The 23,678-nt window shown below is 35.4% G+C and overlaps 1 protein-coding gene and 1 long non-coding RNA gene across 8 annotated transcripts; one reads left to right on the forward strand and one right to left on the reverse strand.

Moving 5' to 3' along the window:
• Positions 1 to 1,690: 1,690 nt before the first annotated feature.
• Positions 1,691 to 11,440, reverse strand: LOC140984505 (regulator of nonsense transcripts UPF3-like). 7 transcript variants are annotated; one of them, XR_012176625.1, is made up of 13 exons: positions 11,020 to 11,440; positions 8,802 to 8,908; positions 8,474 to 8,569; positions 8,233 to 8,331; positions 8,014 to 8,093; positions 7,313 to 7,420; positions 6,654 to 6,801; positions 4,665 to 4,738; positions 3,105 to 3,558; positions 2,933 to 2,998; positions 2,738 to 2,856; positions 2,556 to 2,647; positions 1,691 to 2,345 (listed from the first exon to the last, which is right to left on the reverse strand). XR_012176625.1 is itself a non-coding variant. In XM_073451974.1 (13 exons), exons 1-12 carry the CDS (start codon positions 11,157 to 11,159, stop codon positions 2,609 to 2,611), a joined length of 1,500 nt encoding a protein of 499 aa, XP_073308075.1. In that variant the 5' UTR covers positions 11,160 to 11,440; the 3' UTR covers positions 1,691 to 2,345; positions 2,598 to 2,608. The 7 variants fall into 7 exon arrangements, 6 of the variants coding, with proteins under 6 accessions (XP_073308075.1, XP_073308073.1, XP_073308070.1 ...); XM_073451974.1 differs by having other exon boundaries at positions 2,598 to 2,647; positions 3,105 to 3,531; positions 6,657 to 6,801; XM_073451972.1 differs by having other exon boundaries at positions 2,598 to 2,647; positions 3,105 to 3,534; positions 6,657 to 6,801.
• A 6,322-nt stretch (positions 11,441 to 17,762) lies between these two features.
• On the forward strand, positions 17,763 to 22,453 carry LOC140985439 (uncharacterized). Its single transcript, XR_012176760.1, has 2 exons — positions 17,763 to 18,355; positions 22,216 to 22,453. It is a non-coding gene; the product is annotated as an uncharacterized lncRNA (long non-coding RNA).
• Positions 22,454 to 23,678: the final 1,225 nt, after the last annotated feature.

Genomic DNA, 23,678 nt, shown 5'->3' on the forward strand with positions numbered 1-23,678 from the left:
TTTAAATCTTTAATTTTTGAGATGTGGGACAAGGGTATCGCAATCACCCCTCTTTTAGAACGCGACGTTCTCTTCGCGGTCTTACCACTCCTCGATTCATCAGTGCTGAGAATTTAGAGGTGGATCCTACTGGTTCAAGAGGTGGCTCCCATCATGTAGCACTTTGTCCCGCAGGTTCAAGAGGTGGCTCCCATGCACGTAGCACTTTGCCCCGCATATCACTTATTTCTCGGTGTTCCATGCTGGTGATCGGCTCTGATACCATTCTGTCACGTCCCGGGCCCGGGCCCGGGCCCGCGGCTGCGTGACTGTACAATGGATCCCTATAACAACTACTTCGTATTCGTCCTCGTTTTACGAAAATGATTAACCCAAGTTGCTATAGAAGTCTATTGTAAGTCCATTATAAACTCATTTTAAATTTTAAATGTTTAAGATGTGGGACAAGGATATAAAAAAGAATGTTTTTCATGAATCAAACTCCCCATAATATATCAACATCAATATGTGTTGATTGCTATTCGTCTTCATCCCTATATTTTTCTTAAAAAAAATAAAATAAAAAGAAAAACATTTTTGTGAAGTGTTGCAGCTTGTGTAACCATGTCGTCACAAATGATTTTCTAAATTGCTAAATTTTATTTATTTATCACTTTTTAAGAGTTTCGAATGAAACTCATAAAATTTCAACCATATTTTATGATAAACATCTATTTTTTTTTAAAAAATATTTTGTATTTTTTTATAATTTGCATTTCCAGAATTTTTTTTACATATTTTTGTGCATTTATACAAATTTTTTCATGTGTTTTTTTTATTAATTTTATATAAATTATCAAGCCTTCATGTTATAAAAAGATAAATTAATTTTGATACAAAATATCCAAAATGTAATAATAATGATATAAATACATTGTCAATTGTATGAATACCAAAATTTAGATAATTAAAAAGATAAATGATGTATAGTTCAAGACTAATGGTATCTCGCTCCTGTGAAACTACTAAGTGGTATAAAAGTATCGTAAGTTTGTGTTTGGATTAATGAATTTGATATGATAATTTTCAAATTCAGTGACTTTTTAAAAAAAATTGACTTGCTTAGATGAACAAAATTGAAGTAAATTTCAAATGCATCATTTTCAATAATAGTTGTTGTAAGAGCCATTCGAGATTTATTTTTCAAATTAAATACATTTCTACAACATGAGCTTTATCACAACATTACATTGCAAAAATTATATTTTATAAATAATTTTATTTGTTATTTTGCCACAAATTATATTTCACAACATTGGGAAATTAGGATATTTTTACCATTCTAATAAAATAAAACAGGTAAGGATTTGCAGTGTTCTTGAATTGGGATTTTAGTATTTTAAACAACGCAATCTGGTTGTAAGTTTGTAAATTGCAATGTTCTCAAGGTTTGTGAAAATAACTAACGACTTGAATTGGTATGGGGAAGAAAAGATCCAATTAATCCCCAAAAAAATAAAATCTTGCTGGAAAGATTCTGTAACAGAGGACTCCCTTCGATAAATATGTTTTAAATGACCAATTTGGGTCAAAATTAAGAAGCAAAAAGTGCCAAAAACTAATATATAAGAGGTAAGCAAAGGCTGAAGACGGATAATGAATGGCAATTATCCATGAAAGCTCATACCGCATGATCTCTATGACAAATATCAACCATATCAGACCAAACAAGGCCCAAATGCCAACTCTGATTCCAAATCATCAAACCTCCAAATACACACAAGTTTAGTATAATAGTTTACAGCCAAAAGCACTCTAACACCTTCTTCAAACCTTTTCTTAGCCAAACCCAGTAACAGTTCAATCTGAAACTGACCTGGGCTATAATAGTATGTATACTCACCAAAGCTAGGCGAGAAACATCTCGACAAAAACCGTAGTATATAGTAACTAATGGTAGAGCAGCACACGCCATTCCAGATTTGTATTCACAGTACAGCGGAAGTAAGCTAATTACCTTGATTGCTGTTGCATCGATATCAAGAATTGAAGATCCATAGTCCTGGTAATGACTATAATCCCACTATTCAGATACCGACAAAAATGGTGATGCTGTTGATCGAATCTGCTTGTAAACTTGTTTGCTGCTCCTCTTCTTGACCATTTTCTACTTGGGATAATATTTTCTTCCTTGCACTGTGCCGTAAATACATGGAATCTTTAGGCACAAGGCTAAAAATGAAGGGCCTCTACTGTCTTCCATGCAAGCGTTTTTTCTCTCCGTTATGCCTGCTAATGCAGGAGATTCTGTCAACAAGATACTATTCCAGCCTCTCACATGTATGGTAGCTGACCAAAAGCATTCACTGCAGAGAGATCCCAATTAGATTATAAAAGATACATAGCAATTTTCGTTCTTGAGAGCTCAGACATAAATTTATAGCAGTGGAGACTCGAAGAAACAAGAATTCTCTAACCCTGTATGTCGCGTAAAAACAAACTAATAGACAATCATAATTCTTGAAAAATAACAACACGCAAGAAGTAAATAGCATAAATTACGGAATGAAATTTACCATAAACAAAACTATGAATCAGGAAACGGAATGAAATTTTACCATAAACAAAACTATGAACCAGGACTGGACTTTTGGACCCACACTTGTTTCTGAAAAAAAAATATTTAAAGCAAAATTCAAAACAGCAAGTTTAGTAAAAATTGATAATCGGGAGTGTAGCATCTGATTATGAATCATGCCTCATGAGAAACATGACCAGAAGAGCCTCCCCTCTTTGGGAATTTCCCTTCCACTAGGGAGCCATCAGCATCCTTGATATTATATGCCGAACCACGCCGACCCCCTTGCCTATAAGAACCTATATATTAATCCATACAACATCAGTCAGCCAAGTATTTTATAAAAGAAAAGATGACTGCCAACAGAGTTATGACCTCCACGACCACTTCCAATATGTCTGAACTCTCCACCACGCATAATCAGCAGATCATTTTTCATATCTACACAAATTCCAAAAAAATCACAATTATTACCAAATCCAAGACTTGATAACATAAATCCAAAGCACAAGGTTGAAAAAAATTATTGAATAATCAATATCAACACCTTCAGAAGAATCCACTACTTGGGACGTTTGGGAAGTAGAGGATGATAACGATTCATCACTTGCATGCGATCCGTCTGATCGACGAATAGGAGCCCAAACACCACGATCAGGTCTATCCCTGTTCCTTGTCCGTCTTTCTTCTTTCTCGGCATGAAAAGCTTGGGAATCATGGCTGGATACCTTACCTTCAGGAGAGCCATTAGCATTCTTCTGAAATGACTGCACATTTGTGGGACGAGGAGGTTTCTTGTCTCTGTCCTGATTTAAGATGCGAATTCGGTGTTCGGATTGCGATCCAGTTAATGTTTGATTTTGCCGAATATCCTTACCAAGGACACTCCTGATGATCCTGTCACTAGATTCGCGTCGGTGGTTCTGTTTAAGAGGAACTGGACTGTGCGAGTTGTTGGCAGGAGGAGCTGCACTCTGCTGCAGTGATGAAACACCAGAAGCCTTTAGGCGAAAAGAAATAAATAAATAAATAAATAGAACATAAATCATGATATATGTTCCTTTTACACTCTCCCGAAGCAGATATCCATAAAGTCAGCTAAAATAAACTCGAGTTTTGCATTGAATTTGATTTGAAATAAAACAATACTGTGCGCGGTTTAATACTCTCGTGAACTTGTAAGTGTACAGCATGACGCTGGAGCACATACTCAAGACACATAATGCATATGATAGATACCAAAAATTAAGCGGAATATTCACACTAGCCTGTTTTCCACACGAGAGGTTTCTCAAGTTTGCTGTCAAGCTTAATATGATATATGGCATAGCTGAGTTTTAAAAAAGTTTTTAAATCCAATTTGCGATATTTTCCGATCAAAGCTAACCGGATTGATTTATAGCATAATAAATGATTCACACGAGAGGTCTGCTCATAGATGTAAACCAAGGTTCCCAGCATAGCTAGGTTGATTTATTCATTCAGAAAACGAGCTCAATCTCATTCTACGTAACACAAATTTGAATTATAGTTACTACCATACAAGCAGCAATGAAGAAGTTGGAAACATAAAAAGAAGACAATGGTCAAGTACGATATGAAAAATAGCACAATGCTACATCCACAGAATAATTTGGAACGTGTGTGTATTTGAATGATTTTGTGCATCGTTTTTCTGTTTTACCAAACAAGGAAGTGGGTAAAAAGGTAGGCGATACACCAGCACCGGAGTCCATCAATAAGGCCGCTTTAGTGATTTATAAATGGTTCAACTTAATAGCTTCCCAAGGAAACTTTTGCAGGTTGACTTTGCAAATACAAATAGAATTTCTACTTCCTTTACAGTTCTGGCCACAACTTCCATCATTGCCAAAAAAACTGTAATTTTCAAACCAATTTGTTCGTGTAAATAATATGATATAAATGAGAAATATCTCTCCATTCAAAACTTCTGAAAAGATGGCACATATTAGCAGGCACAACCATAAATTCAATAAAACCCAAACAAATGGCAGAAATCATCTATATCTGATCTTTTGATACATAACTTCTTTGTTCTCACATGTTTTCATACACAATCTAAACAAAAAACAATAGAAAGGCTTACATTAGAGGTTTCCTTTTCTTTCCCTTTCAGAAGTAAGATTTTCTGCTTCCCAATTTCAGAGGAACCTGAGCCGCCTAAAACATGTACAAGACATTGGTAAAAAGTAAAACAGAAAATTTGCAAAAAGAGATCCGATCATTCTAACAGTAGGGCAAACTCCAATGATTTACTCAAAAAGTTGGTGTCCTCAAAGGTAAATCTACATTAGCATGTGATAAAAACCAACAAGCAGGACTGCAAAAATGGTAAAAAAAAAAATCAAAAACTGGCTCAAAATGTGAGAAAAAGGAAAATAATAAGAGTAACGCTTGTAGCTTATAAAAAATGGATACAGAAACAAAACCATTACCACATATCAACAGCAGATATGAATACACAAACAAAACCATGACATCATATCAAAATGAAGAGATGAGGTTTATACTTCTGCGTAAAGTGGAAATTCATACCAAATAGAGCATAAACGAATAAACAAACAAAATCACCACCACATATCAACAGCACACATGGGGAATCAAAGAAGAGATGAGGTGTATAATTCCTTCTTGAGTGAATTCCTGGCAGCCTAATGCATTATGTTAATGCATCATTGACGTTCTCTGTTTTCAGTTTATGGAAATTCCATCTGTTGTAGAACAGAAGCTAAGAACTCCAAGTTGTCTATCTCTGCTCCAGAATCTCAAAAAAGAGCAACAAGGAAAATTGTTCACAAATATATAGTCATCGATCTCAACGGTCATATTGAATGTATTTAATGACAAATATCCATTGAATCGTCGTGTAGTAGCTTTATCTGATAGTAGTACAAGGTATTCAAACTGTTCTGTTCTGATATAATGATAATTTAATGATAAATATCCGTTGAATCGTCGTGTAGTAGCTTTATCTGACAGTAGTACAAGGTATTCAGACTGTTTTGTTCTGATACAACAGTCTGAATACCTTGTACTACTGTCAGATAAAGCTACTGTAAGACGATTCAACGGATATTTGTCATTAAATGCATTCAATATGACCGTTGAGATCGAGAACTATATATAGCTGATCGAATCAGTTGAAAAAGGTTGGTGACTAAGAACAAGCGAACACACGAAGCAATCAAACCAATCAATTGTGATGCACTTCACGAGCATATTCTCAAGTTTAGATATCACATTTTTAAGCTCTACAAAATGCTACAAATTAGAGCATCTTTCACTTTTATAACTGTCTAAGAATTGTTAGACTAAGAGTTTCAGTTTGGCAGTGTGTAAGACCAACTGAGGTGGATTATTACAATTTGCTGTAATATATCAAAGTTTTTTAGTGAAATCCTATCCTAGTGATAGAAGGGGTGACATAGAACTAGTTGAAATCTCTGAACATCCAGAAAAATTCTCTGTGCCCATTTCAGTTATCATTTCAGTTTATATTTAGTATTCAATCTAAATTTCAGTCTTATTCCGCACTCCTTTCAGTTGACTGATATATATCGACAAACAAGATTCTAAGATCAGTTCTTTAAAGAACTGATTTACATTTCAGAAAAGAATCCAAAAAGCCAAAGTGTTTATTCAAACCCCCCTTTCTAAACACCTTAGTTACCCTAATCGATCCTAACACATGGCCAAAACAGGCCAGGGATTTAGTGTTTTGAAAGACTCAGGTAAACCACACAAAAAATTGGTGACAATATTTTCCAGTGAAAATCACAAATAGAAAACAATAGGGTATCATCCCGGCAAGGCTGGCATGAATGGACTAGAGTAGCTATATAAAATAAGTCGTGCATCTTAACAAAAACTACAGATACAAAGCCTAAGGAAAACAGAAAGATGTCTCCCAAGTTCCCATTATACAGATGAAAAAAATTAAAATCAAAAGGGCATTTATTGAAATAATATCATCCAGGATAATATAGTACAATATTCATATCAAGTATGCAGACTGTCACAGTCTATCGAAATAAAATATCATCATATATATATGAAACTGGGCATTGAATCTTACCACCTTCCCCTGCTAATGGATCAGTTCCGAAGACGGCAGCTGAATTGACAGATTTGTCCAAGAGTCTTTGCTCATCATGTTTAAAAACTGGTGTGGAAGATGATTTGTTCTTGCTGCTTGCGCCCTTTGAGCTGTCCCTTAATACGTACTGCAAAAATTCAGTTGAATGACCGATTATTAAATGATGAACATTGCAAGTCACAGCATCAAAACTGCCTTCTTACCAGTGGCTTATCACAATACACACCAATACATACAGCAAAACAAACTCACAAATAATAACAAAAGGATGTAAAGCTGATCCATAAGCAGCAAGTCATTTAGCAAGGTATTCAGTGACCCTCCCAAAAAATTGCAAACTGAGTTCCAGGACCATCTCCCAGTCCCATACATCAACAGTTTTAGGGGAAAAATATAATATCATGTCACAATTTAGTGCTCATATTAACCATTGATAGCTACAAGAAATAAACTTAAAAGCGACAGATCAATCAACATCGAACAGTTCCACTCAAGAAAATGACCACCAGCATATAAAATGGCACATTCAACACAACATCAGAAATAAAATCCAGATTTCAGCAACGGGAAACCAAATCTCCACGGAACAATCATAATTAACAGTCTCCATCAATAACAAAAATAATAATAACAATCACCATGGTGGACGTTCTTTTTTCTGAGCCACCTCTTAAAGATCCTGAGCCTGCATTCCTGGAGAGCATTCCACTGACTCTCCTTGTTGGCTTTCCATTTAAAATGGTTCTCTATGGCAATAAAATGAATGTGTTACAAATTATCTAAAAAGATCAAAGAAACAGTGGTGCAACAAAACCATACAATTGATTATCTCACTATCAATGAGTAGGATAAAAGTAACTAAAGCATTCCCTCATTCAGTTTTAGATAAAATAATTATTTTAACGTAGATGTAAAACAAGAGAAATCAAAGCTGCAAATCTCCACCACCCATATAAATAATTGTTCTACTGAGGGTATAATAACGTTTGTTCATAATGCAGAACACAATTCGCCCACAGAGATGGAGTAAGGTGAAACATCAAATCACAGCAACCTGCTGTTGCGATTCTATGCACGTCTGTTAACAAGACACAGAAATTTATAGTATGGACAGTGATTGAGGAAAAAGTAAAATATTCAAATTGAAAGATGTCAAAAATGCCAGGAAACAGTTCCTAAAAAACAAGCCAGGAAACACCTAGCTTCATGATGCTCTGGTGGAACACCAAGAAATATTTCCAGAAAAATAAATACTTTCTTTTCAACTAGCAATCAACTGCAGTTACGTGTCAAATTAGGAAAGAAAAGTCCACTTGCAATCAATGAAAAGATTTCCTACCCGAGCTCCACCCCGAGCAGCTCTTTTCTGACGAACATAGTCCATTAAAGGGGTAACTATAGGAATATCCTTTGAAGCACCTAAAAGAAAATGTGAATTTTCTTTAACTAAGAAACTGAAGATGTTACTCTGAGACACGTTTATCGTGACTAATATAATACATGTCAGTTTCAGCTTTAATTCTATGTGCATATAAGCTGCAAAAGTATCTAGACTGACCTACACGTTCTGCTTCCTTTCTCTCCAATTGCACCTCTGCACTGGGAAGATTCTCAGTAGGCTTCGCAAGAAAATCCAGGAACTCCAAATATTCAGTATCTATACGTTTTCCCGACAAAAAGGAAAGCAGGGTTGAAGGTGATTAGATGATGGCATCTCAATCATATACAATCAGCATCTGAAACTACTTTTGTACAGAGATAAAACTTATGACACGCGCAACAAGCGGAGAAAATATTACCTTTCAATATAGTCCCTTCGCGACCATCACTCTTTAACCAATTCTTTGGAACACGCTGTGAAGGGGCGTACTCAACAATTGTTTTATACTGGGTCCCTGAAAGAAATGTAAAAAGGGGTGAAACATCCAGTAAATTATAAATACATATTTTGATTACTTTTCACACACAAAACAAAAAAACTAAAAAATTATTAACAAAACCAAACACCACAAAAAGGCCGCCCAAGATGCAGCTATAAGGTGAGCAAATAAAAGTCCCAAAAATCCATACTTTTCTCGCTTATCAAACCATCTTATGAACCTCTTCAAATATTCTGGCAAACATTACCTTTCTCATTGACAAAAACATGACCATTAAAAAACTCAGCAAACTCTAGCACATCATCTGATTTGTTAAAGTCGATGCTCGCCCTTGAATATGTTATATGCTTCTGGCTGCAAAAGCAAATATATAAGTTCAGATTGGGAGATTGAGGGGGTGGGTAAAGTATGAAGCAAATTACATATCGTAATTGGGACCTCCATCATGAACGCAACAATTCGGCACAAACCTCTTTGTTTTTGAAATACTGGGACAAATTCTTTATTTCAGCGAACCTTTCTAATAAATGCAATCTCAAACCTCGGGGAAGAATTTAATAACATTATAGTTCGTGCCATTTTGGCATACTACTAAATTCTTTCTAAGAACACGAGAGAACCAATAAATAGATCTGCCAGACTACTTCAGCTATTGTTCAAAAAGGGAACATATATTCCACTTATGACGAAGAATTTGTCAGAAAAATAAATGATAAAATAGCATGCGTACACACAAGGGAAAAGACATCAATGAAATCTCAAGTTTACTCCTCAACCATTGTCATTTCCCACATCTAGGAAGTCACATTTTCAGTTGAAGTCAATTTTTTTGCTCATTCAACCCACATCTCCCACCAAAGGTGAAGGCACTGCAAATTGTTTAGAGCCATAGAGGCATATTCACACTCTAGTCAGATCTACAAACAAATATGTCTCCCCCATACAATAATCAGAAAATCCTCCCATTTCCCGAAAAGCCAGTCCAAGATGCAAATTCAAAGCTGGCATACATTCCTTAAAAGTCCACAAGGTGCTCGCCTAGACTCAAGGTGGTGAGGCCCAGAACTTGTGACTGTGAAGTAAAGCACACACCTAGATGCACCTTGGAGGATCGAGGCATCATCTAAGTGCATTTTAAATATAAGGATCCAGGTGTTATTCAATGTAATAATATATCACTTTGTGTTTAGGATCATGCATTATTTATTTACATCTATATTTTGTGTTGTACATATTTAGTATGATACACCTAATGCAGTAAACTATCATAAGGTGTGCACCTCATATAATACCGTGTGCCTAAACTCTAGCCATGTGGGCTCCTTGGTGCACTTTGCGCTTTTAATATATGGTCCCGCTAAATTTTTTATTTTAATGATAAAAGGAGATTCTTTACAGAAATGGATTTTTCATCATACGATCAATCGATCATTGATTTCCTGAAAGACAAAAAAACATAAATCACTCCCAAATGTAGTGAACGAGACTACCTTTCGTGTAGCTAACTGTCCCACTGAATGCCGCATGGCGCAATCAAAAGTCAAAATTCGGGATAAGAAATCCAAGTTATCCAACAAAAAACATCATCACAACCGCATCACAAGAAGTTTATGATTTCATAAACAGCTAAGCATAAAACTCCTAGAATCAAAAGAAGTAAACTTATAATTGAAATATAATTTTAATAACATTTGTCCCAGACTCCCAGCACTCAAATTTCCAAGAAAGAAACATAAAAATTGATGGTAAAATAATGTAATATCACAATGAGAAAGCACCAAACACAACAATCTTTTCAGTTAGCTCCATCTATATGAGCAAAAATAAAACAGGGAAACATAAATGGAAGATAACAACAAAACTAGAAAACGACAATCTGGATTCCAACCACCCATAACCATCAAACTAAATCTACTTGAGTCTATCATATCAGCAACAAATAAGAACTCTTTCTCACACCTAAAAGAAACCATCAAACTAAATCTAGTCTATTCGATCATAACAGAAACAAGAACTATTTCCCACATCTAAAAGAGGAAAATACTAGTTTAATCTTTGCTCAAATCCCTAGAATGTTGGCCTGTACTTGGACCTCACGGGGATCACTCTTTCAGCTATCTTCACGCTTATCTGAACCAGTATCATTTGAAAACATATGAGTAACTTGTTCCCAGCCTTTCAGCTAAACTCCAGGATAAAAGAAAAGGCGAGATAAAACCTAAGTACATGAACACCCCCCCTGCTTCCGTAGAAGTTCAAACTTAACAGGCAATTAATGAAATGATAACCTGCATCCTTCTTAGTTTATAAATTAATTAAAAACTTGGGTACGTTATGAATAACTAAATAAAACTTCTAAAACCAAACCCACGAATACACAAATATCATTCCAACGAGCACGATTGCCGTTAATACGAAAGAACTTAAAACACGAACTCATTAAATAAAAATCCTAAAAAACCAACCTTGACTTGCCCGGCCGAAATGAAAGCCAACGGTAGCGGCCAGAGAAGCGAGAATCGATCTGCTCGATGAAATTGGACTGAGAAATAGTCGGCGGCAAATGCCGCACCACCACCTTCGTTCGATCTAGCGTCCCCTTCATGCGTAACGAAAGAACCCTATGACCGATTCTACAGTTACGATGAAATTAAAACACAATCTTGAATTGACTTGAATCCCTATCAAATCACACCTCGAGCGCCACAGACATTACATTTTGACCACCCGGGTTCTCGTCATATGTGGAAAAATGCCCTAATTTTGAAATTTGGATTTGGGAGTACTGCCCATGCAGAAATTTTTTTATAGGAAATAAATAGAGAGAAAGTCGAAGAATTTGGGGAGAAATAGAGAGAGAAATTGTAGATTTGTCAGACACACACGGAATGGGATTGTGTGTGTATATATGTCATACATACTTATAGAGCTGATGTAATAAATAAAGGTCTTCGCTTTCGTAGTTGTAATTGTAAAAAGGTATGGTATCGAAAATTATAATATAAAAAAATTTTATATTATGTAAAAAAATTTTATATCGATATTGTTAGAAAATTTCGATATATATAACTAACGTATCGATTATATCGTAATTGTACAATAANGTCGGCATTCCAATATATAATAAAATTTTCAAATTTCACGTTATTATCGTATCGAAAAATTCGGTATCATTACTGTACAGTACCGAAATCTTCGGTATACTGAAAATTCGGTATTTTTTCACACCATAATTGTACACACTCACACTCTTCATATATGTAAAAAGACCGTCTTCGTTATTTTTATACGAGAATATCAATGGATGTTTTCAAATTGATCTTGTACTTAGTTATATACTTATATTGAATGGTTATATTTATTATTTTCTACTCAAATTCGAACAACTTGTGCTAAATTTATGTTGTTTGGAGCCTCACAATAATTTTATAGGCTGCATAAATATCTTGTAGTATATATAAAGATCAAGTCTCGTCTAATAATAAGTTAATAACTATTATTGGTTTTATGACATACCCATTTTCTCTCCCAAAATATCCTTCCTCACAATAATATTATTTATAAAATAAAACAAAATGCAATAAAATTAAACTTAATTCAAACTTTAATGTTAAATAAAAAATTTATTTTAACATCTTTATATTAATTTGACTCAAAAATTCATAATAAAATAATATTTTTATAATTTAATTTATAAACACGAAGGGTGCAACATATATTTTTTTTAATTATAAATCATAATTTTTTTCCGGAAAAAATTCATCCTAACAATTTTAATGTGTTCGAAGCAATGTATTGTTCAGGTGGTTCAGTTTTTTTTCTATTTTTTATACATTAAATTTTGTTCAACTTTCTGATAGCTCGGACGCTCCATTTTTCAATATTAGCTCAATCTTTGCTTAGAAAATTCTAGTCTGGATAGAAATGAAAACTTGACTCCGCCACTTCGGCGGTATCTATGGCTTAATGATAGTAAAATTGCAACCTTTGTATCGAATTTATAAAGAAATGCTAACAACGATAACCAAAACTAACCAATACATTCATATTAATATAAACAATTGAACATGAAAAAATTAAACAAAGGCGGAAGAAAAAATTTAGTTTAACCTCAAATCCCAAATTTATACACTAAACTTTACTCGTGTTACGTTCGGTGCAAATACACTTTAACCCAGCAATCCGGATGCTCCTGCTTCTCATCGCCAATAGAGTTATCGCCGCAGTGCGACCTTGCATTGCCTTGGATTTATAGATTCGATATCCCTAGTCAAGGATCTGATATAAAGCCCAACACCAAAGCATGATTGTATAATCTAAAGCCTAAGATTACTTCAGTCCAAAAAGTCTCAGCCCATATAATTAGAAAGATCTAGATGATAGATTTAACAGCTCATGAATTTTTTATGCCGTTATAACCTCTCAACAGCTTCTACCACTTGTAGACAGTTCATTGGTTGTAGGGATCTATAAATATGACTGATTGTAATTATCTTATTATGAATGAAATGAAGTTCTTCGTTATTTTCCTCAAACTTATCGTTCCTTTAGTTTCTTAACTTGGTATCAGAGGTACCATGGCGGCAGCCACATCTCCAAATATTTCTGTCGCTCAGTCCAACATCTTCACCAGCGACAACTTTCCAATTATCAACCCAGCAAACCAAAAAAGTTCTGTAAAGTTGAGTGATGATAATTTTCTTCTCTGGAATCTCCAGATTCTCGCTGGTATTCGTGGGTTAGGACTAGATATCTTCATACTCAATGATCCTCCCGTTCCTCAAAAGGTTGTAATCGATGAACATGGCACCGAGATGGTCAATCCAACCTTTATTTCTTGGTGTCGACAAGATCAATTGTTGTTCTCGTTTCTCCTAGCTTCCATGACATAAAGTGTTCAAAGCCAAATGATCGGCTGTTTATCCTCGGTGCAGCTGTGGACGAGAGTATCCTGTCTATTTGCCACAAGATCGAAGGCTAAAGTCATGCAGTACAAACTTCAGCTTCAAACTCTGAAAAAGGAGAATCTCAGCATGAAGGATTATCTGGGGAAAATGAAAAACTTCATGGATATCTTGGCAGCCTGTGGACATCCCGTCTCTGAGGAAGATCAAGTTCTATATGTCCTAGGTGGAATCGGACTTGAATATGACTCAGTTGTAGTTCATGTTACATCTCGAGCTAAATTTCTCACAATTTCTGATGTTGGAGCTCTTTTAATGGCTCATGAAAGCAGGATAGAATCATACTCCTCCAACACTGAGAGCACAGCTCTTTCAGTGAATGCAACTACCTTCCCTTCACAAAAGAAATCTGAGTTCCCTCCTCAAACTCCTACATTCTTTCATCGAGGTAGGGGTCGAGGGAGAAACTCTCGAGGTCGTGGTCGAGGGTGGAGTTACTCATCTAGCCGACCAGTATGTCAAATATGTGGCATCACTGGGCATGTTGCCGAAAAGTGTCATTATCGATTTGACAAAGAGTTTGTGCCTCTTTACCGGCAGAATGGAGGGTATAATTTTGGGCCTCCTCATAATCAATTCAGTGGTTATCACTCTACTGTGCAAAATCATCCTCGATCACAGATTAAATACCCGGTTGCAGCCTTAGCACCCACAACACCAGGATCCTCTGCCGAAGACTGGTGGTACCCTGATTCAGGAGCCTCACATCATGTTACAAATGATCTGGGCAATCTTTCAACTGGCTCTGAATATACTGGGACTGGTAAGATTCACATGGGAAATGGAGAAGGTTTGTTCATCTCTCATATTGGACATTCCAATTTATTATCCTCTTCATCACGTTCCTTTCTATTAAAAAATTTGTTACGAGTCCCACACATAACCAAGAATCTCTTGAGTGTTAGCAAGTTTGCACAAGACAATTGAGTCATTTTTGAGTTTCATCCTACTTTCTGTTTTGTGAAGGATCTAACAACCAATGTGGTTCTTCTCAAAGGGACTTTGCATGAAGGATTATACAAATTCAGCTTAGGAAAGCCTACACCCGTCTCTGGCCCTCCAGCAACTTGTCTTCACCTTAGTCCTACTTCAATAAATTTTTCAAAAGGTTCGAGTACTATCAGCCAGCCCTCAATTCCCATCACAGGGTCTTCTGGTCTTTTAAATAGCTGGCACCTTAGACTAGGACATCCTAGTATGCCTGTTGTTAAGAAAATATTGATGCATTGTAATATTTCTCTTCCAAAGAATGAAATGATCAATTTTTGTTCAGCTTGTCCGTTGGGGAAAAGTCATCAACTGCCCTTCTCCTCGTCGAAAACAACATTTTCTGAACCTCTTGAATTAATTTATTCAGATATATGGGGACCTTCTTATGAACTCTCTCGTAATGGGTTTCGGTATTATGTCAGCTTTGTTGACGCATATAGTAGATACACGTGGATTTATTTCCTCAAACTCAAATCAGAAGTCAGCCGAGTGTTTCCTTTATTCAAATCTCAAGTTGAAACTCTATTTAACAAGAAAATTAGAACTTTACAGACAGATTCTGGGGGAGAATTTAAAGCCTCGTCATCCTTTCTTCAAACTTATGGTATAAGTCATCGATTCTCATGCCCTTACACATCCAAACAAAATGGTGTGGTCGAACGTAAACATCGCCATATTGTAGAAATGGGGCTTACGCTTTTATCTCATGCATCTATGCCCTTGCACTTTTGGGCTGATGCATTTTCCACTACCGTTCATCTCATTAATATACTACCTACAGCTGCGCTTTCTGGGGAAATACCTCTTACTCGACTATTTAACAAAGCTCCAAATTATTCTCATCTAAAAATTTTTGGATGCTTGTGTTTCCCTTGTTTACGGCCTTATAACCATCACAAACTTGAGTTTAGGTCTACTCCTTGCACCTTCATAGGTTATAGCACTCAACACAATGGATATATACGCATGAGTTCAAATGGTCGGATATATGTCTCACGTCATGTCACCTTCGATGAGTCCTCATTTCCATTTGCTTCCTCCTTTAAAATCCATTAAAAGTCCTCTGTTGAGAAGTGCCCTTCTTCATCCCCTTTATTTTTGCCTAAAGTCTCTTCCTCACAGTCCTCTAATTCTTTTTTAAGTCCCTCTGTTCCTACCTCTGTGTCTAGTCCATTATCCAATTCTGGCACTTCTTCTAACTCCAATCCATCTTATGTTATTGCTCCTTTACATTCTCCTGTTCAGTTTGAAGAGAACAGATTTCTCTCCTCTCCTGTGAATACTCATCATACGGTCACAAGGGCTAAAGCAGGTGTTTTCAAGCCCAAGGTTTTTGGTGCTTCTTTGTCTTCTTCATGTGAACCTCAGACTGTAAAAGAAGCCCAGCAACATCCGGAATGGATCAAGGCTATGAGTTCCGAATACAATGCTCTCATTCAAAACAAAACTTGGTCCTTGGTTACAGCCCCAGCCAACACTCCAATCATTTAGTGTAAATGGGTGTTTAAACTCAAGACGAAACCTGATGGCTCTATTGCTCGCCACAAAGCCATACTTGTAGCGAAAAGCTACTCGCAAATACCAGGCTTAGACTACACTGAAACTTTTAGCCCAGTTGCTAAACCCACAACTATTCGCATTGTGTTAACTCTTGCTGTTTCTCGTGGTAATATCAAGCAACTAGATGTAAATAATGCTTTCTTAAATGGCTCTCTTACTGAGGTGATGTTCATGCAGCAACCACCTGGATTTGAAGTTCAAAATGATGGTACTCCGCTTGTGTGCAGGTTACACAAGGCTCTTTACGAGCTTAAACAAGATCCCCGCGCCTGGTTCGATAAATTGAGAACTGCTCTTTAGTTTATGGGGTTTATCACATCGCGCGCTGATTCATCTTTGTTCATTAAAATTACGTCTACATTTGTTATCTATATTCTTGTCTACGTTGATGACATTGTCATAACAGGAAGTGATCAAGCCCAAATACAACAGATTATTCATGATTTGGATGCTCAATTTTCTGTCAAAGATCTTGGTGATCTGTCATATTTTCTGGGCATTGAAGTACAAAGGGATTCTAGTTGTTCGTTGTTTCTGTCTCAGTCTAAATACGCGCAAGATCTCCTATTGAAAACTAAGATGCATCAAGCTAATCCTTTGCCAACACCTATGTCCACGGGTGTTAAGCTCTCTATCAAGGATGGGGATCCTTTTGAAGAAGTGACTCTATACAGAAGTACTGTTGGAGTATTACAATACTTAACCATCACTCGACCAGACATTGCTTACAGCGTGAATAAAGTCTGCCAAATTATGCATTCTCCTCTTCTCACTCATTGGAAAGCTGTAAAAAGAATTCTTCGATACATCAAAGGCACATTACATCTTGGTATTCGACTGAGTTCTTCTTCTTGTCTGTCACTCTCTGGATATTGCGATGCGGACTGGGGAAATGACCCCGATGATCGACGTTCAACCTCAGGTTTCTGTTGGTTTCTAGGTAATTCGCCAATAGCTTGGAGTTCAAAGAAACAACATGTTGTCTCTCGATCCAGTACTGAAGCCGAATATCGAAGTTTGGCTAATGCGGCTTCTGAATTATTGTGGATTCAATCTTTGTTAAAAGAACTTCAAGTGCAACAGCTTAGAGTTCCTGTTTTATGGTGTGATAACATGAGTACTATTGCTCTTAGTGCCAACCCAGTTCTTCACTCTAGAACTAAACATCTTGAGTTAGATCTTCATTTTGTTCGAGAGAAAGTGTTGTCGAAGCAGCTTAGTGTTCAATATGTTCCTTCGTTTGATCAAGTCGCAGATGCTCTTACCAAACCGTTGTCTACTCATGTGGTTACTCGATTTCGTGACAAGCTCAGTGTTGTTCTTCGACCTCCACTCAGCTTGAGGGGGCAAGTCAAGGATCTGATATAAAGCCCAACACCAAAGCATGATAGTATAATCTAAAGCCCAAGATTACTTTAGTCCACAAAGTCTCAGCCCATATAATTAGAAAGATCTAGAGGATAGATTTAACAGCTCATGAATTTGTTATGCCGTTATAACCTCTCAACAGCTTCTACCACTTGTAGACAGTTCATTGGTTGTAGGGATCTATAAATATGACTGATTGTAATTATCTGATTATGAATGAAATGAAGTTCTTCGTTATTTTCCTCAAACTTATCGTTCCTTTAGTTTCTTAACTTCCCTCACATATTCCAACGAATTGGTAACCTCCGCATACATTTGAATTTAAGGTTCTTGATGATTTGTACGAGGTGCAAAATAGGCTTGTATATTCCATATTTTCTTCACTATTTATTGTGGGATTCTTGTTAAGTGAATGGCTTAGCGCATTGAGTCGTGTGGTGCAATATTCCTTCACCATGGTTCCAACGATGAATGCTATCAATGTGTAGAACTTCATATTTGATCGACTTCATGCTTCTTTGCTCTACGCATTGTCAGTGTTTCTCTATTTTATACATGTTCTTAACTTTGGGATTTTCTCTTTGAACAACAAACCATTCGGCCATAGGTGCAGGATACATTCTTCTAATTATATTGCATCATTAATTTTCTAGCTTGTTTTCACCTTATTTTGTAAACCATTTACGATTTTCTTTCCTGCACATCCATCCTTCTGTCTCCAATTCACTATAATTCCGTATGCTTGCAATAACTGTTGTGCCACTCTTATCATGAAAAACCCTTTCCTTTTGCTGATTTCCAGCCCTACCATGCACTTTAGTTTGTGTGATCCGTCACCTTTGTAATGCTCCACAGGCAAATTCTTTCATTGTGTCAAAGACCGACCTACCTCTAGAAAGTTTTCTCAACCAAGGACGAGGTATATCTCAGACCATTGTGGTTTCTATGAGTTTGTACTTATAAATTGTTTTATATGCATTGAAGATGTGTATGAAAATGCTTCAGTAAGTTATTTACCAGTATATGAGTGTTCCCAAACTTCATCACCTTATCATATAAAATTTCAGCTTGCCTTTACACACTTATGCTCAGAATATTGGGATTCATCTAGGAATGACATTGAGTATCCGAATCTTGCAATTCTATATTGGATCCATGGTCTGCTTCAAATTACATTTCATGAATCCACGAAATCTAATTACTAATGAGTTATGAGTTTTCATTCCTTGTTTAGCTCTATTGTGGTCATTCTTTTTAACATACATTACCATGATTGCTGCCATTATCTGGAAATTTAAAATTTTTTTAATGTAAAAATTGCCAATTCTCGACATTATCCCAATACTGTCACGCCCCAGGGATGGGGTTAGTCGACACCGGCGTTGCCCTCAAATTTACATTCGAAAACAACAAGCTTCAGAAGTACAAAATTCAGAAACCAGTCTTCTTATTCATAATACTGAATATTTCATTGTCTGATACAAACTCAAATAACAAATGTTTTACAGCGGAAATGTAAAACCAGACATAACATTGTTTGTACAGATGCAGCGAAAAACATAATCTAGAACTGAAAAATAACAGTCTTCTTCACCAGCCCCAGAACTGGTTCTGCTCTTCTTCTTCTAACAGTTTTTCCTCGTTCTTATCTGAGATGGGTTTGGTGGGTGAGTGATATAGTCGTCACTCAATAAGCGGAGGCGGGAATAATTCCCAGTTTTCAAAACCATTTTTAACAGAAACAATAATACAAAATAATATACAGAATCTCTTAATTTCAGAACAAGAATCAGTATTCAGGAATCACAGGTTTCAGAACAGAAATCAGAATAAAAATCTTAGCAAGCAAGTACTAAGCACGTTCGTGAATTTCATGGCTAAACTGATATCAGTCCCCTATATGTTCTCTTCTCTAAGGCGTGAGGCCAGAAATCAGAAATCAGGAATCAAAAATGTTTCAAAATATATATTCCTACCATTAGTTCACTAGGTTTCAGTGCTTCAAAAATCAGAGATAAAAAATACAAATACTTTGCTTCAACACAGGAATCATCAAACTGATTTCAAGATATTTATACATAAGCCCACTTATAGTAATTTGTTAAAAAATTTCGGTTGAAATCTGGAATCTGCTTTCTCTCGCTACTGGATTTTACAGCTAAAAAAAACACTCTCTTAGCTCAAATTTCAAGTGATAACTCAAGACTTGTGTAACAACAGATTCAGAGACTTGATGGTTTTATTTATAGGCCAAATTCTGACTGTTAGCCTCCCAATTAATGATCATAATATGCCATTAACAACCTTTAACAACCTTTATTTAATGTTAAATATTTCAGTTACAAGTCATAAGCAGAATCAGTAGCTGTCTGCTGGAATCTCGCGCTACTGAACTCTTCTGCTGTTGCTGCTGGAATTATTAGCTCTGCTGAAATTTTGCATTGCTGCTGGATATTGCTAGCTGCTGAAAAATACTAGCTGCTGCTAGAAATTCGAGTTCTCACAAATACCAAGTCTTCAAGCCATGGATCTGATTCGATCTCCTCTACTGCTTAAGGCGAACCAATCAACAAGGTCAAGAATTTGATGTAGCACTTTCTACTTTCTCAACTGTGCAAGAACCACCACTACCAAGCTAGTGATTTTGAACTGGAAAAGGAAAACTACAAACCATACTTTTGCAAAAGATTGTCATGTCCCCTTCGAAAAATATTATATCAACACTTTTTTCCATGGTTAGCTAGTAATTGTCATTACACACTATATTTTTCGTTTTTTTATATCAAACTACACTGATGTATTTTGCTAATTGATGCATCAAGCAGCCTTTAGGCCAACATTTGTAATCTGGAATCGGTTTTATGTCACTGTGTTTGGCATGCATTTATTTGACTTTTAATGGATTTGAGTTGCCAAAATGGCTTGCTTTTAATATTTAGACCACAAGCAATTTGTCTCAACCCCCGAGACCCAGGCACGTCGACATCTACGTTGTTTAACAATTACACAATCGGAAAACAACAAGGATAAAAAATACAGAATCTCTAAACCAGTCTATTTATATCATAAAATGGAATATTGTCTTTACAAATAAAAAATAACAGAATGTTTTACACCAGCGGAATGTAAAACATAATTAAACGAAAATGAAACTAAACAATGACAGTTGTCTTATTCTTCTTCACATCCCCAAAATTGGATATGTTCATTGTCTTCTAACTAACCCTTGTTCTTATCTGATGGGGGTGAATGAGTATGTGACATGGTCGTCACTCAGTAAGCGAGAGATTCCTCCCAGCCTTTAAAAATCATTTTTAAATAGAAATTTCAAATACAACAAGAATAACAAATATATACATAACAAATATACATAAGTATTCTTATTTTAAAAATATTGGTAATAAATTTATGCATTGAATATATTATGAATTTCATAGCTAAGTGATATTAGTCTCCTATATTTCAATCCTTTAAGGGGTGAGACAAGAATCAGGAATAGCGTGAAAAACATGAATCAGGAATCATTTGTGTTTAGGATATATATTTCTATCATTTGTTCATAAACTCTCGTGTTTCAAATATACAAATTCAAGAATCATACATAAAATATATGAAGGTTGATTTTAAAACAAATATCACGAGATGAAACAGAAAGTCCACTTACCGAATTATGCTCCAAAAAAAAGGAATGAACAAGCTGGAATATATCTTCCGAAGATCAGTCATCTTGTAAAAACTTTTTGACTTATTTAACCGTTGGATAAATTTTATATCTATACAACGCGTTTAAAAGTAAGTAAAATAAATTGTGAATGGGAAATATTGGATTTGTATGTCGTTTGGACCAGTTTATGGACAAAAAAACTAAGTATGATATTCTTGCCTAGAATCTTAACAGTTTTCTTGTGGAGGCTTTACACAAAAATTGAACCATTTGATTTTGTTAAATTTGGGATATGATATTCAGAACATAAGTTATTTTATCATGAACAATAAAGATCAGATTTAGAACACAACTTCTCTCTCGTCCTTAGGATAAAATGTTGCCCAACATTTTGCTGAAGGATTTTTAGTGTGCTTTCATGTGTAGCCAATGTGTGTATTTATAGTTGAAGTGGAGCAAAACGTGCCATAAACCGATTGATCTCTTTCTATAATTTTTATATTGCAAGGCTATATAAGATAATTATTCAACCAACAATTAGGAAAATATATGCTGAAAATTGAGCACAAGATTAGGGTTTTGGATGCAACTTAATCACATCTTGAGCTAAGCCATACGAAGTTTCTTGTGTTTCACATTTTGTGTTGAAAATATTTGTTGTTGGAATCGGTGAAAGTATTTAGAAAGGGGTAAATAAATACCTTGTAATTTTTTATTCATAAATTTGAGTAGCAACAATCTCAACTAATGTTAGCAACTGAACTCGAATATCAACCTTCAAAGTTCAGTAGATGACTGAAAAGATAGTGTAGAAATAGTCTTTGAAAAGTTCAGCAAAGCTTTCAGTCTCTGAAAAAATAGATAGAAGATGGTAGATTTGATCGAGAGTCACGAGTATTTGCTGAAACTTGATATGACCTTTTTATATATGATTTTCAACGTTCAGATTCGAACAACAATAATCAGTCATACCAAGGCCATAAAAAAATAGTTTGGATATCACGTGTCATTCTTCTTATTTCAAATATAGTATGCAACAATAAATGTCCATGAAACTAACATTCAAATGCCATAATATTTTTGTTTGTATTCTCTGAACATTCTCTGATTTCAAGATTTGCTGATAAAATGTCTTCACCAGTTAAGGAAACAACTCTGATACTGTAAGTGGCCGATAACAAATTCACTAGAAGAGTCTCTTCATTAAATGAAGAATTCATTTTCGAGTTCTGTAGACCCTAAACAGTTCTTCTGAGATATGTGCCAGGGAAGCAGACTATTGAAATCGTCTATTTGCTTATTTTGTTCTAATCTGTAAAAATATTGTATGGATAATGTGTTGTTTTTTTTTTTTTTTTAAAAGAATGATGATATAATAGTAAAAATCTATGCAATCTTATAATACATAAGATATATAGAGTAAAGATAGTAATGGGCTGTGTCTAAACCCGACTTCGTATTCAATTCGTCCCGGCGAGACGGGTTTAGACTTGGTCAAAATTTTTCCCAGGAGGGTCTAGAAAAGGTCCTAGGTGTAACCGGATCGCCTTGAACTCTCCCCGCAATTTTATTTATACATTGAATAATTTTTTATTATGATATATATCATATGAAAATATATAATTACACATTTTTTCTTATTAGTTATTAAATCGAATAAAAATTAATTAATTTAAACTTGTGATAAATTTTTTTGTTCTTAAATATTATTAATATAAAGTTGAAAAATGACTTTACTGAATCATTAATTTTTAAAAAAAATTTATTTTGTAATAAAATATATTTTAAAAAATATAATTTTGACGTGCCCAATTCGAATTGGACCTGTTGGGTTCATGAGACGGGTCTCACATTTGGCCAAATCCACCATGTTGTCATCCGTAATTTAGAGTAAAGTTTTGGGGTCATGATGTAATATTGGATAAACGAAAAATGCTCATATAAAATTACCGTGAGGGAAGGGTGAAAAGAACCCCCATCGGGGAGTGAAATAGAACATGAAACCGTAAGCTCCCAAGCAGTGGGAGGAGCCAGGGCTCTGACCGCGTGCCTGTTAAAAATACTTCATATTTATCCAATAGAAAATATCAGAAAAAACTTGTTTTTGTATATTTATAATATATCTATAACTATATCACAATAAAATATTGATTTTATTTTTATCTACACTTTTAACTTTCTATGCCATCATGTCACCACTAAAAATATGGACGTCGGAGAAGGAAAATTTTCTTCGAATTGTCCATATATTCCAATTTTTTAACCTTCATATCGTTCGACAAAAAGACATGACATGCATCTGATTCTCCATATACACAATATTTGGATTGAATGGATGAAAAGACGAAGGTACCGAAAATATACTTTCGTCGCGATCATGTCGGATGTCATCGAGAATGTCTCTATGCCGCAGGCGAACGGAATCGGGATTATTACAAGGATCATAGGCCATTGTATGTCCGTTAACAATCAAGTTCATGGTTTTGTCAAAAACAACACGATTATTACACGTTCTTGGTTAAAATTCAAACTCAAACACACTCATTTTCAGATTTCAGAAAAGTAAACCTCAAACCTA

Source organism: Primulina huaijiensis, chromosome 9 (genome assembly GCF_012295235.1).
Source record: "Primulina huaijiensis isolate GDHJ02 chromosome 9, ASM1229523v2, whole genome shotgun sequence".
Classification (NCBI taxonomy): domain Eukaryota; kingdom Viridiplantae; phylum Streptophyta; class Magnoliopsida; order Lamiales; family Gesneriaceae; genus Primulina; species Primulina huaijiensis.